The 19,086-nt window shown below is 50.9% G+C and overlaps 7 protein-coding genes across 7 annotated transcripts; 4 read left to right on the forward strand and 3 right to left on the reverse strand.

Moving 5' to 3' along the window:
• Positions 1–187: 187 nt before the first annotated feature.
• On the forward strand, positions 188–1,878 carry JCM6883_000386 (uncharacterized protein; the record flags this gene model as incomplete). Its single annotated transcript, XM_076631048.1, has 6 exons — positions 188–375; positions 462–538; positions 597–951; positions 1,050–1,110; positions 1,199–1,331; positions 1,415–1,878. The coding sequence occupies 6 exons, from the start codon at positions 188–190 to the stop codon at positions 1,876–1,878; spliced, it is 1,278 nt and encodes a 425-aa protein (XP_076488916.1).
• Positions 1,879–2,148: 270 nt separating this feature from the next.
• On the reverse strand, positions 2,149–2,526 carry MIM2 (Mim2p; the record flags this gene model as incomplete). The annotated part of the gene is made up of 2 exons (XM_076631049.1): positions 2,149–2,240; positions 2,331–2,526. 2 exons carry the CDS (start codon positions 2,524–2,526, stop codon positions 2,149–2,151), a joined length of 288 nt encoding a protein of 95 aa, XP_076488917.1.
• Positions 2,527–2,880: 354 nt separating this feature from the next.
• On the forward strand, positions 2,881–4,996 carry JCM6883_000388 (uncharacterized protein; the record flags this gene model as incomplete). Its single annotated transcript, XM_076631050.1, has 5 exons — positions 2,881–3,181; positions 3,316–3,691; positions 3,759–4,239; positions 4,302–4,832; positions 4,895–4,996. 5 exons carry the CDS (start codon positions 2,881–2,883, stop codon positions 4,994–4,996), a joined length of 1,791 nt encoding a protein of 596 aa, XP_076488918.1.
• A 245-nt stretch (positions 4,997–5,241) lies between these two features.
• On the reverse strand, positions 5,242–7,567 carry JCM6883_000389 (uncharacterized protein; the record flags this gene model as incomplete). Its single annotated transcript, XM_076631051.1, has 8 exons — positions 5,242–5,376; positions 5,448–5,655; positions 5,742–6,037; positions 6,111–6,186; positions 6,261–6,366; positions 6,438–6,634; positions 6,766–7,420; positions 7,498–7,567. 8 exons carry the CDS (start codon positions 7,565–7,567, stop codon positions 5,242–5,244), a joined length of 1,743 nt encoding a protein of 580 aa, XP_076488919.1.
• A 140-nt stretch (positions 7,568–7,707) lies between these two features.
• Positions 7,708–10,632, forward strand: JCM6883_000390 (uncharacterized protein; the record flags this gene model as incomplete). Its single annotated transcript, XM_076631052.1, has 11 exons — positions 7,708–7,830; positions 7,904–7,986; positions 8,730–9,076; positions 9,201–9,236; positions 9,307–9,348; positions 9,429–9,558; positions 9,632–9,708; positions 9,777–9,995; positions 10,059–10,084; positions 10,155–10,379; positions 10,453–10,632. The coding sequence occupies 11 exons, from the start codon at positions 7,708–7,710 to the stop codon at positions 10,630–10,632; spliced, it is 1,488 nt and encodes a 495-aa protein (XP_076488920.1).
• Positions 10,633–10,964: 332 nt separating this feature from the next.
• ATG26 (sterol 3-beta-glucosyltransferase) lies at positions 10,965–16,676 on the reverse strand (the record flags this gene model as incomplete). Its single annotated transcript, XM_076631053.1, has 14 exons — positions 10,965–11,573; positions 11,640–11,830; positions 11,890–12,359; positions 12,418–12,557; positions 12,616–12,706; positions 12,772–12,958; positions 13,025–13,589; positions 13,656–13,762; positions 13,821–14,763; positions 14,828–15,031; positions 15,092–15,202; positions 15,266–15,363; positions 15,426–16,117; positions 16,198–16,676. The coding sequence occupies 14 exons, from the start codon at positions 16,674–16,676 to the stop codon at positions 10,965–10,967; spliced, it is 4,887 nt and encodes a 1,628-aa protein (XP_076488921.1).
• Positions 16,677–17,431: 755 nt separating this feature from the next.
• JCM6883_000392 (uncharacterized protein) lies at positions 17,432–19,018 on the forward strand (the record flags this gene model as incomplete). Its single annotated transcript, XM_076631054.1, has 10 exons — positions 17,432–17,434; positions 17,519–17,533; positions 17,594–17,659; positions 17,719–17,856; positions 17,922–17,955; positions 18,020–18,098; positions 18,165–18,170; positions 18,251–18,319; positions 18,397–18,457; positions 18,698–19,018. The coding sequence occupies 10 exons, from the start codon at positions 17,432–17,434 to the stop codon at positions 19,016–19,018; spliced, it is 792 nt and encodes a 263-aa protein (XP_076488922.1).
• Between the last annotated feature and the right edge of the window lie 68 nt (positions 19,019–19,086).

Consider the following 19,086-nt stretch of genomic DNA (forward strand, 5'->3'; position numbering starts at 1 on the left):
GAAAGAAAGGGGAGGGTGTACTGACCTACCACTAACGAGTTAGACTAGCTTGAGGGTATACTGATCGTGTTTCTGTTGATGCCGAAGGTGCCGAAGAAGATTGGAGGGAGATGAAAGCAATTTCGGAGATTTGGAGCTCCTCTCTCCCACCAACCTCCTCTTCGACTCAACACCAGACAAACGCAAGATGGAAGGCGACACCCATACGCTTTCTACCGAACAGTTATCCCTCGGTCTCAACGCTCGAGGATTAACGTTTCATTCACTCGTCGTCAACTCTTCCTCTTCTTCTGGTGGATCTCGGGACGTACTAGTAGGGTTCGAGGATCAGGAAAGCTACAGGGAGAGACTGTTCTTCGGTTCGACGGTTGGAAGGTGAGAATTTCCCTTCTTCTTTCTCTCCCCCCACTTTCCCGCGGGATCTCTCTCGAATTGACTTGTGAGCTCGAGGTTTCGGATAGGTATGCGAATCGCTTACCCGCTGGAAAGACTGTCCTCTCAACCGGATCCGAGATCTCCCTGAACGGACCTAACAGCGGTATGCGTTCCCCTTTCTCCCTTCTCTCTTTCCCTTCTGACACTTTCTTTCCCGCTAGTCTGTCTGCACGGCGGTGATTCCGGCTTCGACACTCTCCCCTGGACTCCCCTCCCCCGCTCCGACTCGAGCTTATTCCCCCTCTCCGATCCCTTCCACTGTCCACCTCCTTTACCTTCGGACCCTCACGCCCCAAAACAAGCAGCCGAACAAGTTTTCCGGCTGTACTCGCCAGCGGGGAACGATGGATTCCCTTGTACTTTGATCAATGAGGCACTCGTATCGGTGGAAGCACCAGAAGAGGGAAAAAAGAAGGGGGAATTGGGGAAAGTCAAGGTTGTGTTGAGGAGTAAGATTGTGGAGGATGGAGATAAGGATATTGAGAAAGGTACTCCGGTAAATTTGACGGTTCATTGGTCAGTACACACTCGCTCTCTCTATGGTGGTGAAAACCGTGAAAAGAGAGAGGGTCGAGCTGATTCTCCAATGTTCCTTTTCGTGTATGATCTTGTAGGGGTTTCAGATTAGACGATTGTCAAGGACAAGACATCCTTAACCATTCTCTCTACATCGACGTAAATCACCCTTTCTGTTCCCGGCTCGGAGCGTCGGAACGTTCTTTGAGCTGACTAGACACTCGATTCTGTTTGTTGATTCGGGCAGTCTACTGAGCTAGTCAGTCTCGACGACAAAGGACTCTCGACCGGTTCAATCGACCAGATCCCTCAGAACGGTAAAGAATTCGATTTCTCGAAAAGTCGTAAAATCGGGGATTCATACCCTCAAGGAGGAATCGGTTCGTTCTCTCTCTCTCTCTCTGTCTCTCTCTCTCTCCTTCTTTTTCAGTCACTTACGCCTGGATGTCCGAGTGTGATTTAGATCGTAACTACCTCCTAACACCTCACGCCTCCTCAACCCCAATCGCTTCCTCACCTCAATTGATCCTGACGGCTCCTGAAACGTCTTCCGGTCCTCGACTCGAATTATCCTTCAAAACCTCTTTACCTTCCGTTCAGATCTATAGTGCTCCCGGCTTAGACGGGTCCGGTCCCTCCAAAAAGTCCGCTCATCAACCCAAGTCAACTCAATCATCAGGAGACGAGAAAGGTGAGGGGTACGGGAAGGATGGAGCCCTCTTTATCGAATTCCAACAACCGGTCGGAACTGTCTCCCACACGTGCGCTCAGGATGCGAAAGAAGGGAACGAGCTCAAGGAATGGTTAGGAGAGAGGTTTGAGAAGATGGGAATGGAGGAAGGGGAGAGGGGTTGGGAGAAGGATACGTTGGTTAGGAAGGGACAGGTTTGGGAGAGTTGGGTAGAGGTCGAGGTTAGGGAATTATAGACGAGTGGGCAGAGGGAATGAAGTAGAAATATGGATATTATATCGTTTTTGAGTCTGGAAAGGATTGTTCAGTGCCCTTTCTCGGCTCTTAGTAGATTGAGCTTGCTCCGACTGGACGAGAGCTCGTTGAACCCGGAACGAGGCCGACGCTCAACGAGCAAGGAATAGATAACAGGTTTCTTACAACAAGTTTTTCGCACACCGAGAGAATAATATCATCATTCGCTATCTCCTTCCTCATTCCTCCGTCTCTCTTTACCGTAGTACGTCTCACCGGAATCCCTTCTCCGCTAGCCAGTTCGCCATGGTCCCTCCTACCCAAAACTGTTTCCCCAATCCCACCTTCAAATACCTCTCAAACACTGCTCGTCCCTCCCGAATCATCAGTACACGTTTCTTTTTTCTTCCTCACTCGTCATGGTCACGAAGAGAGAAAAGGGGGTGGGACTGACGGTAATAACTCCATTTCCTCCCGAAATACCGGCTCACCCAAGGAACGACGACCAAATTAACGAGCGTTTGTAATTGTCGCAACGATTCTTCGAATTGTAGTTGAGCTTCGTTCGCTTCGTAGGAGGAATCGTAGGAGGAGGAGGCAGAGGAGAGGTAGCCGGAGGAAGAAGTCGAGGAGGATCGGGAACGAGACATTTTTCTCAGGATGAAGGAGGGGAACCACGGGAAAGGAGGGTGTAGGCTTGTGGACACGTAGGTGAAGATATTGTAGAGGGTAAGGTTGAGTTCGTAGAGGTTGTTGTGAGGGAAAGAGAGAGGATCAGAGATCTAGCCGATGACGAAGTTGGGGAGACGAGGAGGAGAGGAATACCGCAGGTTGTTTCGGTCGTAGGCTTGTCCTGGATCGTTTCGAAGTATCTAGCGAGTGTCCTGAGGACGGTGAGCTGATCAAGTGAAAGGTATTGCGTCAAAAGCTACGATTCTCGCGATCTGGTTCCTTCTCTTGTTCCATTCACCGTCTTGCTCGATCTCGAGCCCCAGTACGACAAGATGAAGCCGCTACCCGTCAAATCCGAGCTTCCGATCTCGACGCCTCAACCTCGGCCCTCCTCGAAACTACTCACTAAACGCATCGTCCTCGCCGTTGTTCTCTCGCTACTCGCACTCGTACACCTCGTGAATCCCCAGCTACTCTTTCCCGATCAACTCACGCTTCCGCTACGATTCCAGGAAGGATTAAGGGGTGACGAGTCGTTACTCGACGATGTTTCCGATCAGCGAACGTTGAGGTTCGGGGAGTATCTGGATCAGGAGGGACCGAGGATAGCGATCATTGGTGCTGGAGCTGGTGGTAAGCACGCGTTCCTCTTCGTGCCCGCCCAACAGTTTCAGTCGCCCCACTTCGAAGTGCCGATGCTCGCTTTCTCCCTTTCCCGCGAGGTTCCACGGCCGCAAGACTGACACGCAATGCTATCGAGTATATAGGCTCGTCGGCCGCCTATTTCTTGCGTCACTTCTCCGCCCTTACCTCCCGAAACCTCTCGACTCAGGTCACAATTTACGAGTCATCTGACTACGTTGGTGGACGCTCGACCGTTTCCTGGCCGTGGCTGAATGATCCTTACTCTCCTCCTCCCTATTCCGGCTTCGAGGAGGAGGAAGAAGTCGAACCGATTGAACTAGGAGCCTCAATTTTCGTTTCCGTGAACAAGAACCTCGAGAAAGCGGTTCGAATCTTTGGGTTGAACACGACCGACTACGACGGAGAAGATGGAGAGACTGGGATCTGGGATGGAGAGAAGTTCGTGTTCAAGGAGAAAGGGAATGGGAATTGGTGGACTAAAGCGAAATTACTTTGGAGGTCAGTTTTGAGAATCTCCTATCTGCTCTCATTCCTACTGAGAGTTGATGAACATTCCCGGTGGCAGGTATGGACGTTCACCGTTCAAAGTGAAAGATCTCGTCAAAGCCTGCGTCGAATCCTTCACGACTCTCTACACTCGACCTTTCATCACTTCTCCTTCTTTCCCCTTCACTTCCTACCTCAACTTTTCTGCCTCTCTCTCGCTTCTTTCTCCCGCTTCGTCGACAGGTTCCGACTTCTTTGGCGAACAATCAATTTCCCCTCTTTTCACTTCCGAGCTCATTTCAGCTGCTACTCAAGTCAATTACGGAACCCCCATCGACCAAATCCACGGCCTCGGAGCTCTCGTGAGCTTGGCAGCGAACGGAGCGAAGAGCGTCGTAGGAGGAAATCGGAAGATCTTCGAAGAGTTCGTAGGAAGAAGTCAGGCGAAATTGAAGTTGAAGACGAAAGTGAAGGAGATTGTAAAATTGAGCGAGGAAGGGGAGAAGAGGAGTAAATGGGTCGTTAGAACGGAGACGGGTCAAGATGGAGGTGTTTACGATGTGAGTCCGCTTCACTTTCTCGAAGAGTCATAAGCTCATTCGTCTGAATCTGTGATTCGTAGGCTGTAATCCTAGCCGCACCATTCCATCAATCCTCGATATCGATTCCTCATCTCTCAACTTCCTCAATCCCCCCTCCACAACCCTACGTTTCCCTGCACGTTACTCTCGTCCTAACGAACGCATCAACTCCTCTCTCTTCCTATTTCTCCCTTTCCCCGAAATCGACCGTCCCAAACACGATCTTCTCGACTTTCTCGACTTCCTCCTCATCGAAACCTCGTTTCAACTCTTTGAACTACCTCAAACGTCTCCCCTCTACAATTTCCGCGAAATTCGATCCGTGTAACGGGGAACGAGCAGTAGTACATGTCGTTAAACTGTTCTCGAAAGAGGAACTGAGCGAGGTTGAGTTGGAAGGGATTTTCGGGAAAGATAATGTGCTGAAAAAGGTTGAGAAAGTTTGGAATTCCTACCCTCGACTGGACCTGATCACGAGTGGGAAAGAGTTGGCGGGGATTAGGTTGGATGAGGATGGGGGATTGTATTACGTGAACGGGATGGAGAGGTTGATTAGTACGATGGAAACTGAGGTAAGTTTTCCCTTCCTTCTCTTGTTTCCACGATCGAAGCTGATCCGGTTTGATGGGTGTAGACGGTAAGCGCGTATAACGTCGTCAGTTTGGTGATGAAAGACTTGTTTGGGTATCGACCACCGCTCAGTTGGGCGGAATGGGGCGAAAGGAAGAGCAATTGACGAGTTTGAGCTGTGTCTGTTTTGAGTGTATTGTTTCGAGTTCTCCACAGATTGTGTTCACTTACTATTCTCTTGTGCAAAGATTTGCTTAAATCTGCCTTGACGGTGTCGGGGGGCGGGGAAGAGATTGATCGAGAACAAACTTGCAAAGAGCGGAAAGAGTAAAATAGATCCAAACAACCGTGACTACAGTCCAGCTAGTAGCGCCAATCAGCCCGAGAAGACTCAACACTCGACAATATCTCCTAACCCTGTCGCTCGCCCGCCGCGCCAGTCGGTAAAGGCCTCCAAACCCCTTTCCCCAAATCCGCCATCACCGTCTTCCTATCCTCCTTCTCGTTCCCAGTTAAAGGTAATCCATTCTCCTCGATATACAGAATCTACCGTAAATGTATCAGACCAAATCGTCCTCTCTATCGTCAGAAGAGAGATGGAAAGAGCACCGACTGACTTGGTATTCATCTTTCTTTTTCAAATTCTTCATGTTCACTCGGAATACCTTCAAGACGTCTCCAAATTTGTAGTTGTCGGTCGTTGCTGCTGCTGCTGAGTTGGACTTGAGTTGTCCGAATCCGTTAGGTTTGAATTTCTTCGCTGCAGGGGGAGGATCGGGCGCGGAGGAAGCGGTTGCGAGTTGCTTGATTTCGCTCGAAATAGGTCTGCTCCACGACAGGAGGAGAATAACAGTCAGCGCCAAGCAGCAAGATAATATTAAGAGGCAGAAAGAGTGGTGAGGTGAACTCACTTTCCCGGATCGAAGATCAATAACCATTCTTCCCCATCCCCTTCCCCTCCTTTATTACTACTACCCTTCATCCTCTCGACCCCAACGATCGTTCGAGAATGTCCTTGATGTTGTAGATACAAAGGTTGTTTGTGACTCGAGACCGTTTGAATTGGGGAGGATTGTCGGTTCGAGAGAAGGGTTGTGAAACCGTTCTTTGGTTGCTGAGAGTCGCTAGAGGACGAGGAGGAAGCAGTTGGAGTGGAGACGGAGGAGTCGAGGGGCGAGGGAGTCGAGAAATAGGAAATGATCCATTTCTGAGAAGAATCCCAACAAGTCAGGGTCTCGAGTTGAGCCCGCTAGGTACAATGTAAAGGGAGCAAGGCTCACCACCAGAGTTTGATGAGTTCCATCCGAATTCCCATCCTGACCTTTCTTGACTTTCGGGAAATCCACGATCCTAGCTCTGTGAGCACGGAAAACATTACCTCAGAGACGTCCCTAGAGCTTGGAACACTTCTGAAGGTAGACCGAACTCACCTGAATCCCAAATAGGACAAAGCGGTGAACACTTCCGTCGTTCCGATCCAGCGTTTTGAACCGACCAACTTGTAATTGAAATGAGTCGCTCCAGCTTTATCGAAGCCTGTTAGACAGTAGCATATCAGGGTCACTATACTGAGTATGGCGACAGAAGAGCGATCCAGCGGGACTTACCGAGGGACCAAGCAGTTCGAATGATTCTTTGCAATTCGAGAATCGTCGGGATCGGAACCGTCGACATATCCGAGTCTTTCTCGGTAGGAGGCGTATGTAACTGACCCGTAAGGTCGTGAAGGAGGGATCGGTACTGAGGTAGATATCTCGCGGAGGAGATCAGGATTTGGAGGTTTTTGTACCCGCAACCCCATCCCCTGTTATCCATGCCGAAGCAGAGTCAGAGTCAGTCTCAAGCGTGATTTTGTAGAGCTCTGAATCGTTTGCGCTTCGAGCTCGATGCGAGGAATGAAGTTCAAGCGCAAAACATTCAGAAAGATCGGCTCACCAATCCCCAAATTTCGGTCCAACGTGATCGACCCGATCATTCGCCAAATAAGCACACATCGTCTTCCCATACGGTGACGAATGCGACTTCGACAGAGCTTGTCGAACGAGCGGTAACAGACCTGAAGTTCCCTGAACTTGTAATTTCGTCCCGATTCCGCCATTCCAACCGAGTGTCTTCCCTTTCGTCGAGTCCGTTTCGTATACTTGTGGACGAGCAGGATCAGGGTCAAAAGCGTAGCCACCGTGTTGGAGAGGTTCTTCGTCGTAGCCGTCTCCAAGTTCGCCTCCTTCTTCTTCGCCTCCTCCTCCCGGTCCGTGAAGTCCTTCTCTTGCTTCTAAGCATTTCATGACATGATTCCTTTTCTTGTCTTCAATCTTCTCCCGTTGTCCGTTTGTTGGAGTCGAGTTCGGAGGGAGATAGAGACCGATGTCCTCCCACAAAACTTGACAACAAGGGCATGCTGACTCCTCCGATTCATCTGCTTTTCGCCCGCCAGTCGGTTGAACGTTGTATTGAAGTTGATCTTGTTGTGCTAGAGAAAGGGCGAGGGCTTCGTCTTGAGAGAAAGAGGGAGGTCTTTGCGAGGATGAGGCGGTGCTAAGGGAAGCAGCTGTGGGTTGATTGCCGGTCGACGAGCCCTGTCTATCTAGACCTGTGCGTAATTTGTAAGGAATTATAGATCAGTAGCTACCTCGAATGCGGGAGGAAAAGAAGAGAGATGGAACTGACATCGATTGAGGTGAGATTGAATGAACTGATCATCGCCGTCGAGGTAATCCGAGCACACGAAGCAGTTCATACCGCTCTAGCTTCAGCTCGAGTCCTCGGGGACGCTGTGGGAGGAGAAAGATGTAGAAGTTCAAGTTCCGAACTTCTCCCGCTGCTCTCCTCTACTCCACTCCCTAGCGATCGAACTACCCGCTACATTAAACTACTAGAATGGATCCCCGTGTACCGTCAACCGATCTCTCCTCGCGGGAATCAAAACCAATCGATGACTTCATCTCGACATCTCCCAACTCTTCCTACACCCTCAACGAGACACACAAAGATGCGCCTGTGGTGAGTACTGGGACAGTTCACTCTACATGTGACATGTACGCATGCTGAGTATAAGGTCGTCGATCTTGCGCAGATGGAGTTATGTCGAGTCGGGAATTCGGCAAAGCAGTGCACGCAGATTGATCAACAGGTGACAAAGGTGAGTCCATTCATACTGTGAGCGGCCGAGAGGATGCTGACAGGTGAAAGGGCGAGGACAGGTTTTCGCACATTTAGTGAAGAACGGATTCTTTTGCCAGCTGCCGTTCGATCCTAGCAAGACTGAGATCGGTGAGCCGTCATCTTCATCTATGTCCAAAAGTCGACGAGCTGATCATGCGAGCGGCCGAGCAGAGTGCACAAGGATCAACAAGATCGTAGAACGACAAAGTCCTCACTAAAAGCTTTCGTTTCTTCGAATGTCACACTGTACTCTCTCATTGTACAACTGTTACGCAAATATCGAATCTTGTACGAAATAGAAGAAGCAAACCCGCTTGATGATATCGCGGTTTCGTAGGTGAACATTTTTTTCGCTCCGAGTCTGACTTCGCCTCTCCAGATCGCTCTTTCCAGCTCGCATCTGTCTCGAGAGAGTACTGATTCTGGACGTCGTGCCTGTATAACGCCTCAACGTCGACTCGCAGGATGAAGAGCGGCAACTCCTCGGACTTAGTTAGCAAGCGATCCCGGCTTTGCACCACGCCAACGCTCAGTTCTCTGGCTCCTCCCTTCTCTTCAACTCTTCACTCCTTTCGCCTCAGTCCGACGTCACTAGAAGAGCTTCCGTATCGACCTGAACCAACAGCCTCTCGTTCCTTCGACCGCGTTGTGCTTCGACTTCGAAGCAACAAGTCAACAACAAAGCCGGTTCCTTTTCCTTGCGCCATCGATCCTCCTCCCTACTCTTGGAGGATTAGGTCCTGGAAGACATTCGAGAGAATGGTTCGCGCCACTTGTTCTTCGTTCCTTCCATTCCTTCTCCTTCTCTTCCTCCGACCCACTCTTCTCGTCTCCGCTCAATCCACCATCACCTCCGCCGCTTCCTCCTCATCTACGTCCAACACGACCGACCCCAATTCGATCCGTACCTCGATCATCCTCCCTCCGCTCTATTCCTGTTCCCCTTCTTCGTGGGTTTACACGGCCCCAGTCGGTCCAAAGTACCTAGGGTTCTTCCTGAGCGGTACGAACTCGTTTATTGAGACGTATGCATTGCCGGAGGCTTATAATGCGAGGACGAATGGGACATTTATTTGGAATTGCGGTCAGTCTCCATCTTTCGCTTCTTTAGTCGGGCGTGGATGGTTAAGGTTCGTGGGGAACTAGGGGGAGACCGAGATAGAGACCGTGAACTGACTGTTCGCGCGTGAGCGTACTGGGCGATACAGATCTACCTCCTGGTTTGAGCGTCGCCGCAATGTTCTGTCAGTTCTTCTCTCTACTACGATTCTTCGTAGGTAACAAAAGAGTTGACTAACGTTATTATAAACGTAGATGTGATTCAAGACGGTGCTCCCGGTACGAACGGCCATCAAAGTAAGTTAATCTCTCCCTTCCTCCTCCTCCCTTTCTCACTTGTTTAAGCTCAATTCATCTCTTTCGATCGGCCTGAGTAGCTACGACGACCGATGCACTCGTCAACTCCGGCACGAGTCACGACCAATGTTACGGCCAGAACGACCCTGGAGCTCAGAGGGGGATTCTGAGCCTGGCATCGAGTTTGGATCCGAGCTTTACTTTTACAGCGTACGGATTCTCCCGTTTCACTAGTCAGATAACGATACTAAGTGCTGTTGGTGAATACGATGAATCCGTACAGTGATCCAGCGAATTCGACCAATGGTAATCGATCGGGAGGAAACTCGAACGATTCAAAATCGACAACTCCTGTCGGAGGTTCGTTTCTCTCTCGTTTCCTTCCCCCTCTTTCCATTCTTCACTGACTCCCTCGACTGAATACACAGCGATCATTGGAGGAGTTCTCGGAGGTCTAGCATTAATCATACTCCTCATCCTGCTGTTGATCTACCTTCGACGTAAACACGATCAAGCGAATGGACTCTTGAACGACGGGGCGAGTGTGTACTCGGGATGGACGGAGAAGACCAGGAGGGAGAATGCGGTGAATGCTTCGAAGGGATTCGGCGGCGGAGGGAATACCTTACCTCCTCCTGGGACGTATTGTGAGTCGCTTCACACCTCGCTCTCCGCTGTACGAAGATTGACTGAGCTCTTTCGTGCAACAGATGCCACGGATCCCGAAGGGAACACCGTTAGACTTTTCTCTCTGTGGTTCTCTCGACGACAAAATGCACCGAGCTCACCGTTTCCTCATCGCTCAGATCCTCGTAATGGGTCAACCACCTCACCCTTCTTCCTCTCCTCCGATCCTTCACAACTCCCCTGCGACTCATCAAGATGGCACGAGTGAAATCCCACTCAGTCCACCCGCTCAATCTCTCTATCACGGCGGTCCTCAACCGTCTCCTCCTGTTCCCGTTTCTTCTCCTCCAGGAGGAGGGAATGTACCGAAGATGACTGCACCGATGGGAACTCTTCCTGAACCAGTGAGTCTTCTCTTCCTTCTCTCTTCACGCTGTCAATTCCGACTCATCGCATCGAACTACCGCTCGCTGTTAGATGGGAGACGATGAAGCACCGCCTCGTCAGCACTACCCTCAACATCGACCGAACCTCCTCCCAACGAACTCGATCGCGACTTCTACCGGACTCGAATCTTATCGAACGGCTCAGAATACGCCTCGTGCTTTCGAACCTCAGTCTGAGAGAGATGGGTTTTTCGATCAAGCGCGTCGCTGATTGAGAGGTGGGACTCGGAGTGTACGATGGAGATGCGTATGTAGTTTGAAGAACCGCAATCTTTCGGTTATTCACCTTATGCCATTCTACTTGTTCTCTTCTTTCCTTACCAAGCGGACAGAGAGAGAGAGAGAGAGTGGAAGAACGGTTGTGTTACAAGATTACGAAAGAGATACGAGATGACTTTGTACGAGGAGAGAGAGAGAGGAGAAACGAAGAATACAGAACGATGAGTAGCGGCGAATTAGGGGTAATAAAGGTACAAGCTTAAGAGAAGAGGGAGGTTTGTAAAACAACATAAATACATCTGTACAAGAGAGGAGAGGGGAGATCTACTTGGAGGAGGAAGAATGAGAGACAGGTTTGCCTAGCATGCTGAGAACTTTCGCCGTTAATCCTCCTCCCGATGAACCTTCCTTGCCTTCTTCTCCAGCGTGTTCTCGGTCGGCAGGGGAAGCAGAAGCGGATTCTTGTCGACTCCTCGTCGCGGAAGAACCTCTCGAAACGCTGACGGCAGATTCTCCCGTTGTCGATCCTCGACTCATAACTTCCCACCCTTCATCCGAAGAACTAGCTGTCCTCGAACCCTCTTGAGTTCGTTCTCCTTCCCTCACTCTCCTGCTTTCCGAATTCGACGAACTTGAGGGACTTTCCTCCTCCTCTTCTTCGTCGTTCTTGTGCTTCTTTCCTTCTTTCCTGCCCTTGACGGAACCCACGATACTCCTGATCGATCCAGCGTCACTCTTGGCTTCTTTCGCCGAGAGTCGATCAGCTCGGTCGAGATCTTTCGCCAAACCTTTCGCGATATCGTCGGCGTCTTCGTCGAGATCGTGACTTGAATCTCCGATTTCTTTCTCAACATCCGTAGGTGAAGGAATCAGAGAACGAGCGTATTCGAGATCTCGGTAAATGCACTCGATGGCGGTAGCAACTCCGTCCTCCTGTTCGTTCAATTCGAGCTAAGTCAGTCATGCAAAAAGCGAAGAGAGAGGGAATGAAAGACGCACCTTTCGGATGTCTTCTCCAGCTTGTCGAGCTCGTTCGATCTGTTTCTCATCTGTTGTCGCGGTGACGAGTGCTTCCGTGACTTCCTTCGTTTTGAAGTCATGAAGATGCGTTCCGATTCCGAGAGTTGCGACTCGATCTGCGTAGAAATGTTGGTCTCCGAAGAAAGGTTTGATGATCGTAGGCAGTCCAGCTGTCCCCGAGGTACATCAGTATTGAGTTTATCGAACGACAGAACAGGCGAAGACTCACCTCGTAAACTTGCACCGGTTGTTCCAGCTCCTCCGTGATGAACAGCAGCGTCGATTCGACCGAAGAGCCAATCGTGAGGAATCGATTTGACATTGTAGATGAACGGTCGATCGAGGAGTTCGTGTTGTTCCTTCTCCTTCTCTTCGGTTTTCTTCTTCTCTTCCTCCGAGTCGTCCTTGGAACCAGCTCGATCCGACCATCCTTTCGCTACGATCGCGTAGACTCCCGCTTCCTCAACCGCTTCAGAGATGACTCGGGTCATGGCGACGGGATCGGGGATGATGATTGAACCGAAACCGATGAAGACGATCTTCTTCTCTTCTGCTTTCGCCTTGTCCATCCATTCGATGAGGTCCTCGGGAGGTCCCCACTTGTCGCCAGAGTCGGAATCTCCAGGGTTCTCGAGAATCCAGTATCCCGTAACGTGAATGTTCTCGCGCCAATCGAGTGGAGGAGGAATCACGACCGGACTGTCAAGGAGCGATATCAGCGGCAGTTTGCAACATCGAAAGATGATTTGTGGCTCACGAGAAGTTGTAGAGGAAAGGGATCTTGTGCTGTTGCATCGCATCGAGATTCGTCGCTCGGACTTTGAGAGTATCTTTCCTCCATCGGTTGACTTGTCCCGAAGTTGCTCGCCAGAAGACTTGATCGAACATAGTGTACGTCTACGCGCATTGACTGGGTTAGTGGTGATAATCGAGCAAGAGGAGGAGAGAGACGAACCATGTAGTTGTAACCTCCTCCCATTTTGATTTCGGGAACGGCGAAAGCGTGAGGGTAAGCTCGAGTACGAGACCAGGGCATCGTAAAGGCTCTACAATGATCAAGAGGACAGATCAGTCACATACTTTCTCGACTGAGGGCGAGAGCGGGACTCACCGGTAATAAGGAATTCGCAAAGCTTCAGCGATGTGGTAACCCGCGATCGCACTCGGTGACTCGATCAAGACGTCACTGTTCTGACATCCCTCCCAAGCACTATCGAGGAGATCGTCGAGCCAACCTCGGAATTTACCGATCGCTTCTTTCATGAAGGAAATCGTGAAGAAATCGTGCGAAATCATGACTGTTTAGTGAAGGGCTTTCGTCAGCACTCGAGCGGGAGGTTATCAAACACTGAAGATAGACTCACGCTGCATGAGTTCGGCAGGATCTCCACCGACGGCAGAGAACTCGATTCCGTGCCCTTCGACCCATTTCCGGTATTCTCCATGACTCGCAATCTTGCACTTATGTCCTTGAGCCATCAACCCTTTACAGAGTGCGATATACGGCTGAACATCTCCTCGAGAACCGATCGTCAAACAAGTGACTCGAAGAGGTTTGTCGGGTCGGAAAGTGACGAAATCTGAAGTCGTCGAAGAGAACATGATCGGAGGCTGACCTTGAACCGCTTCGGAGCGAGGGTGAGGGTAGTCGAGAGCAGGGTTTGAGACAGCTGATCCGGAGAGATCGAGCAAGGATTGAAGTTCTCGATGTTCGACGCTCTCCTCGTCTCCCTTGTCGTTCTTGCGTTTCTGCCGAGCGAGTTCGAGGCGAGCTGTGAGCTTGTCGAGACATTCGTCTCGTCTATCGTTGCTGTTGAGCTCGAGGAAGACCTCTTCGTGTCCTCGAATAACGACCATCAATCCCGAGAATCCGATGCGGTACGAGCGATGTTTCGAAGCGTCGAGAATGTCGGATATGGGGAGAAGCATCTGTGGTTGAATTCGTAAGTCAGTTGCTGTGTAACGAACGACAGAAAGAATCGATCGGGTGCTCACCTTGGTCCTGACGGCGAGAATCCCAGACGAACGGAAACAGAAGTAATTCGTCGAAAGATACACACGACCGGAGATGGGCAGACCTCGGTAGAGGTAAGCGGGATATTCTATCGAGCGCGGATTCAGCAAGAGAATCGACCATTGGAGCGAGGAAAGATGACTCACGTTCGAGAAGTTCTTCCTTTTCGGAGAGACCAAACATCTTGCGGAACTCAACTGCCGTCTTGTTGCTACTATCTTCTTCTTGAGTTGTTTCGGGTTCTTCTACGAGAGTCTCGTCGAACACGACCTTGTTCGTATCCGGTCGTTTCTCGGAAGCGGTCTTCGCTTTCGCGCTCTTGCCTCCGGGAAGGTTACTGTGGGTGACGACTTCGAGAATCTTGCGACTTCCAGTCGAAGAGGCCGAAAAGATCTTGCCGAGGGTCGAAGTGCGACGAGGAGGTTCGGAGACACCAGAGGAGGAAGAAGGTTCGGGAGGGTAGGTGTGAGCGTTAGCAGAGGCGGGTAAAGTTTCGGAGGATGAAGGTTGCGACGATTGACCGATCGGAGGAGGTGCAATCGAGACTGAGTCGCTGTCGTCTTGAGCAGGAGGGCGAAGAGTGGCGACTGATCCTGAAGGAGGAGTCGCTGGTGCGGACGAAGCCGAGGAAGAGGAGAACGGATTGAGTTTCGAGGCGAGAGTACTACTTCGCGCCGAAGACTTGTTCGACTCAGTCTGAGGAGTTTCGGAGGGTTCGGAAATGAACATCGACGACATTTTGTCGGTCAAGCTGCGTCGATTCGCCTTGTTGTCTTTCTTGTCTTTTCGGTAGTTCTTGTGTTGGTCAGCGGGATCGTCGATGTCGGCGACTGCTCTCCTCGTCGTGTCTTCAATGTCTTGATCCATCGACACTCGAGTCGTTTCTCGATCCTGACGAAGTTTGCGGAAAGTGTCGAGCACGAGATTGAGCTTCTCGAGTGCGACGTCCATGTCCTTGAAGTACGATAGCCAATACTCGTCAATCGAGTAGCCTTCGTCGGCGTCGTAGACTCGAAGTCGGATCGTTTCAGCGAATTCGAGCGATTGTGAACGTTCAATGTCGATTATAGTTTCGAGAGGAATAGCGATCTGATGGAAGTTGAGAGTTGGGTCAACTTTCGTCTCGCAGCTGGATCGAAGGAGTTAAGCTCACCTTGACACTCTCTCCTTCATTCTGACACCTGAACACGACCTTCTTGATCGTTTTGACCCACTCGTCTCGGCTCGCTTCACTGTCGGCGCTGAAATGCCAACGCTTCTGGTTCGTTGTGACCTTGAAGTGATGGCGGTTGAACGACGAGGGCTCGACAGAGATGCAGTAATGCAGATCGACATGGCCGTCAGGGAAGTAGGGATCCTAATGAGCAGTAGAGCTGTCAAAGAAAGTCACGATAGACAGGAGAGGAGAGAAACTCACGGTCGAAGAAGGGTACCAACTTAGAATGCTGTCCTTGAGGATGAACCAGTGCTTGTTGTAACGTCGCGCCTTGCTTCGGACTGACAGAGACCCCGAGCGAACGACCGTACCCTGAAGAGAACGAGCGAAAGGTCAGCAACGTGTCTCAACAAAACAATCGAGAAAGAAGCTCACTTCTCGTTGTGAGAGATATGCGTAGAAGCAGACGTGACCCGTCGTCAAGTAGAGATATCCTTGCAGCAGAACCGATCGGAAGAGCCAACACGGGAATTCTACCGAAGCAAGACAAGGTCAGTCGAGAACCGGTGAGTGAGCAAGATTTGAATGGACTTACCGGCAACGACGTCTTCGACTTCTTCGAGACCGAATACGTCCATAAGCTTTTCAGCGAGTTTCAACCTCCTTCCCATACTCTTTTCAGTCCTCGCCGTGCTAGTTCGACTCGGGGGAAGGGGTCTCTGCTTCGCTTCTGCGACAATCTCATCCGCCTCGTTTGGAACTTGTCCTTCCTCTGCGATTTCTCCTTCCGAAGTCTGTGACATATACATTCCATCCTCTCCTTGAACCTCGCCAGGTAGTCCACTTTCCGTTCTGCGTCTCGCTGCGATCGGTCGGTGAATTGCGAGAATCGAAGACTTGGAGAGATCCTCCGTCATCGCGGTCGACGAAACTTCATCTCCGAGTTGAGGAAGTCCTTCTGATTTCGTTTTCGAAGAGGGAGATTGAGTCGCCGAACGAGGAGAAATGAATTGGCTCATCGAGGGTCCAGCGTCTGAGCTATCACTTCGATCAGCTTCTTCGGTTTCGAGGGGTCGTTTAGGTGATTCGACGTGATCTTGAGCCCGAACGGAACTGCTTGAGGAGCCTGTTGCGGGCATCGGAGAGGAAGTTTCGGATCGAGCTTGAGATTTCGAAAGCGATTGTTGCGAAGGGAATTTCGACGGCATTGCTCGTTTAATACTTTCGATGTGGTCTTCTGAGCGAGCTGTTCGATCTGGGTCTTCTCGAGCGAGAGCGTGTAGCATTCTGAGGGGGAGGAAGCGAGAAGGAAAACTGGTCAGGTCTTGCGAAACTTCGCGAACGAGGAAGCAACTTGCCTCATGAACCCTTGATTCATACCACCGTGATAACTTCTCGTTCCACCAGATTCAAACAATTCCCTCTCTCTCGTCTCGTCCTCCACCTCATGACGTTCGTCTTTCGAAAGTTCTTCTTCGTCGTTCCTGGACGCAACGCTGTACCCGTCCGTACTCGAGCTGTCGTCGTCGTCATCAGAGTAGTCTGATCTAGCTCTGATACTGGCCTCCCTGCTGTGTTCCGCTTCAACTTGAGCCGCTTTCGCGTCGGTGTCGGAATCCCTCAACCTCGCTTGAGCCATTCCTCCGTATCGTTCCCCGGCGATTCCCCATCCACTGAGATCTGGAGGATGATTGTAGTCATTCGGAGAGTCGAATTTGGCAGTATCGGCGGGAGCTTTGTGAGGAGACTCCTCCTCTTCCGTTTCTTTAGGTGAATTCGAGTCGGTTTTGTCGTCTTGAACTGATGTATCGATCGGTGTAGGTTTCTGTGATGGATCAGGCGCCATCTCTGCTCGAGTAGTTGGCTAGTGTCGGAAAGGGGAGAGAGCGGGCGGTTGCTTCAAGTTTGTTTGTCGCACTGTTGTGTTCGAATGGAAGGGAAGTTTCTGGTCAGCATATGAGGAGTGTTGGGCGAGTCCCTGTGTTCTCCAACCGTGACATTCCTTTTCTCCTGGACTTCTTCTCAGCCCCACCACGATGACCTCACAGCCGAGGCTGGAAAAGGGCACGAAAACTCACCTTAGTGTAGCGCTCACGAACTGGCAATAGTACAGTCTTCGAGAGTGGTTGAGTGCGAGTGATTAGTAGATGGTTGAACGAGGGTGGACGATCAAAGAATGTGAACTCGGTCAGAAACTTTTCGTCACTGTTGGTTCACTCGGCTTCGCTTTCGCTCTCTCTCTCTCTCTCTTTCCGAAGCAACTCGCTAGTGACTCGCTTCTCTCGCTTTCGCTCAGTCGAACATCGAACTCTCGCTTCATTCCTTCTCAAAACCCCTTCAACTTCCTCTTCTTCCCTCGGATGCCACGCTCTTGCAGTAGGATTCCATGTAGCTCGTTCCCTGGCTACGTTCGTCTGCTGCAAATCACGAGAGAAAGTTGTGGAGACTCAGCGTCGGTCCGAGGAAGTTGAACGGAGCAGCATGAGCACGAACCGCCTCGAGGGTCAGTTCTCACCCTCGACTTCTGTTTCTCTCCGCGCTGAACGTCGAGGCAGAACGAAGAAGAAGAAAGGATTCAGGCGGAGGTGGCTCTTGAGCAGAATGGTGAGTCCGCTTTCGTTTCCTCTCGAATGCCTTTTCACTCGATAGCTCTGCTCGACCCGCTGACTCTTCCGTCCTGCTATGTAGTGCACTATCGTCCTTGTACGTTCAGCATTAGGTTCATGTCTAATAATCATGGCTGACAACCGTATCGAATCATAGCAAATCGTTTGTTGCCTGCTCACGGCGAAAGCGATTGTCATCATCTGTTCAGGAGCTCTCGCTATCGTGCGTACCTTTCCCTCTCCATCATCCGACGCAGTGCGCTGATAGCGAGACGGAAACAGTCCTACTTCGCCGTATGCGTCGCTCTTCGAGAATACGCTTTTCCATTCTTGAAAACGCTTCACGAGAGCTGGCCAAGTTACTTCATCATCAAGTACAGTCATATCCCTGTGATGGACTGGATCAATACCATCAAAGTCGTGAGTCAAACTGAGGACGAGAGAATAAAAATCCAGCTGACTAGAAGTTCGGTTGTTGCCCTCAGCTGTTCTACGGAGCGCTCGTCTACACGCTCGTCGGTGAGTAGGAGTTCAGGTCACTGATGCGGAAAGAGCCGTCGACGCTGACAATTGTTGCGCACAGGTTTATGTGGCCTGCTCGGAGCGTTATTGGAAGTCCAGCTCTTTCTTTGGGCTTATGCGGTCTATTTGTGCATCTCCGCGTCAGTACTTGCTTCGTCGCGCTGGAACTTGATGGGACACTGACAAGTCGTGGATCACTCTCACAGGTACCTGTACGAGCTCATTCCTTTTCTTCACTCGTCGTTTTCTCTTGCTCCTGACTGAGCTTCTTTCCTCGTCGACGTTCCGATAGATCGTGTACGAAGATCTACGAAGTCCTGCAGAGTTTTCTCAAAACCCAGGACGAAATCAGGAAGGCTTGGTGAGCTTGTTTTCCCTCTCGATGTAGTTCGCGCGAGCCCGATCTGACTCGACTGCGAATGCACATATTGGATGTAGCAAGAAGGTTGAGGATATCCTCAAGCTGAATTGCGACGAGAAATTCGAGGAATACGAGCTGGTAAGTTATCAGCTCCCTTCCTCGTTCACGACAAGCTCAAAGCTCGAGCTCACGAACGTCTTCCCACCTCGTTCTCCGACTCGCTCTACAGTACTCCAAGATTGTAGGCTCTCCCACTTCTCACTTTTGCCGAAGTTCTTTAAGTCCTGACCGTTTCGTCGAAATTCTCTCTACTCTCAACTTCAACCCGCCATCTCACTCGATTTACGCCCTCTCTACTCCATTACCGAACCGTGACAGGGTGCCGGAGTTATCGCCCTCCTGATGTGCACGACCTTGATCTGCACTTTCCTCCTGATTCGTCGAATCCATATCGAGACGGGTTCCTACTTGTTCACCTTCTGCGGCACATCGATTGGAGGAGACGGTAAAGGCACGAGTAACGAGCTTGCGAAGGGATGGGAACGGCAGAGGGTTTACCGGGGTCGAGTTCGGAGAGGCGGGGATGGAGAGGGAGGAATCGAGATGAAGAGAATGAGGGCTCGTCGAGGGTGGAGTGAGAGCAGTAGTAGCAGTGATGACTCGGAGGTAGGGAGGACGCTTGAGTTGCCCAGGCGGTAGAGCGAGCTCGAAATGTATTTATCGATCTTTGGTCGTTTCACTTTCGAATCTCATCGACGAGACAACCA

This window comes from Sporobolomyces salmoneus, assembly GCF_050403485.1.
Source record: "Sporobolomyces salmoneus JCM6883 DNA, S_salmoneus_JCM6883_v1_ctg14, whole genome shotgun sequence".
Taxonomy (NCBI): Eukaryota; Fungi; Basidiomycota; class Microbotryomycetes; order Sporidiobolales; family Sporidiobolaceae; genus Sporobolomyces; species Sporobolomyces salmoneus.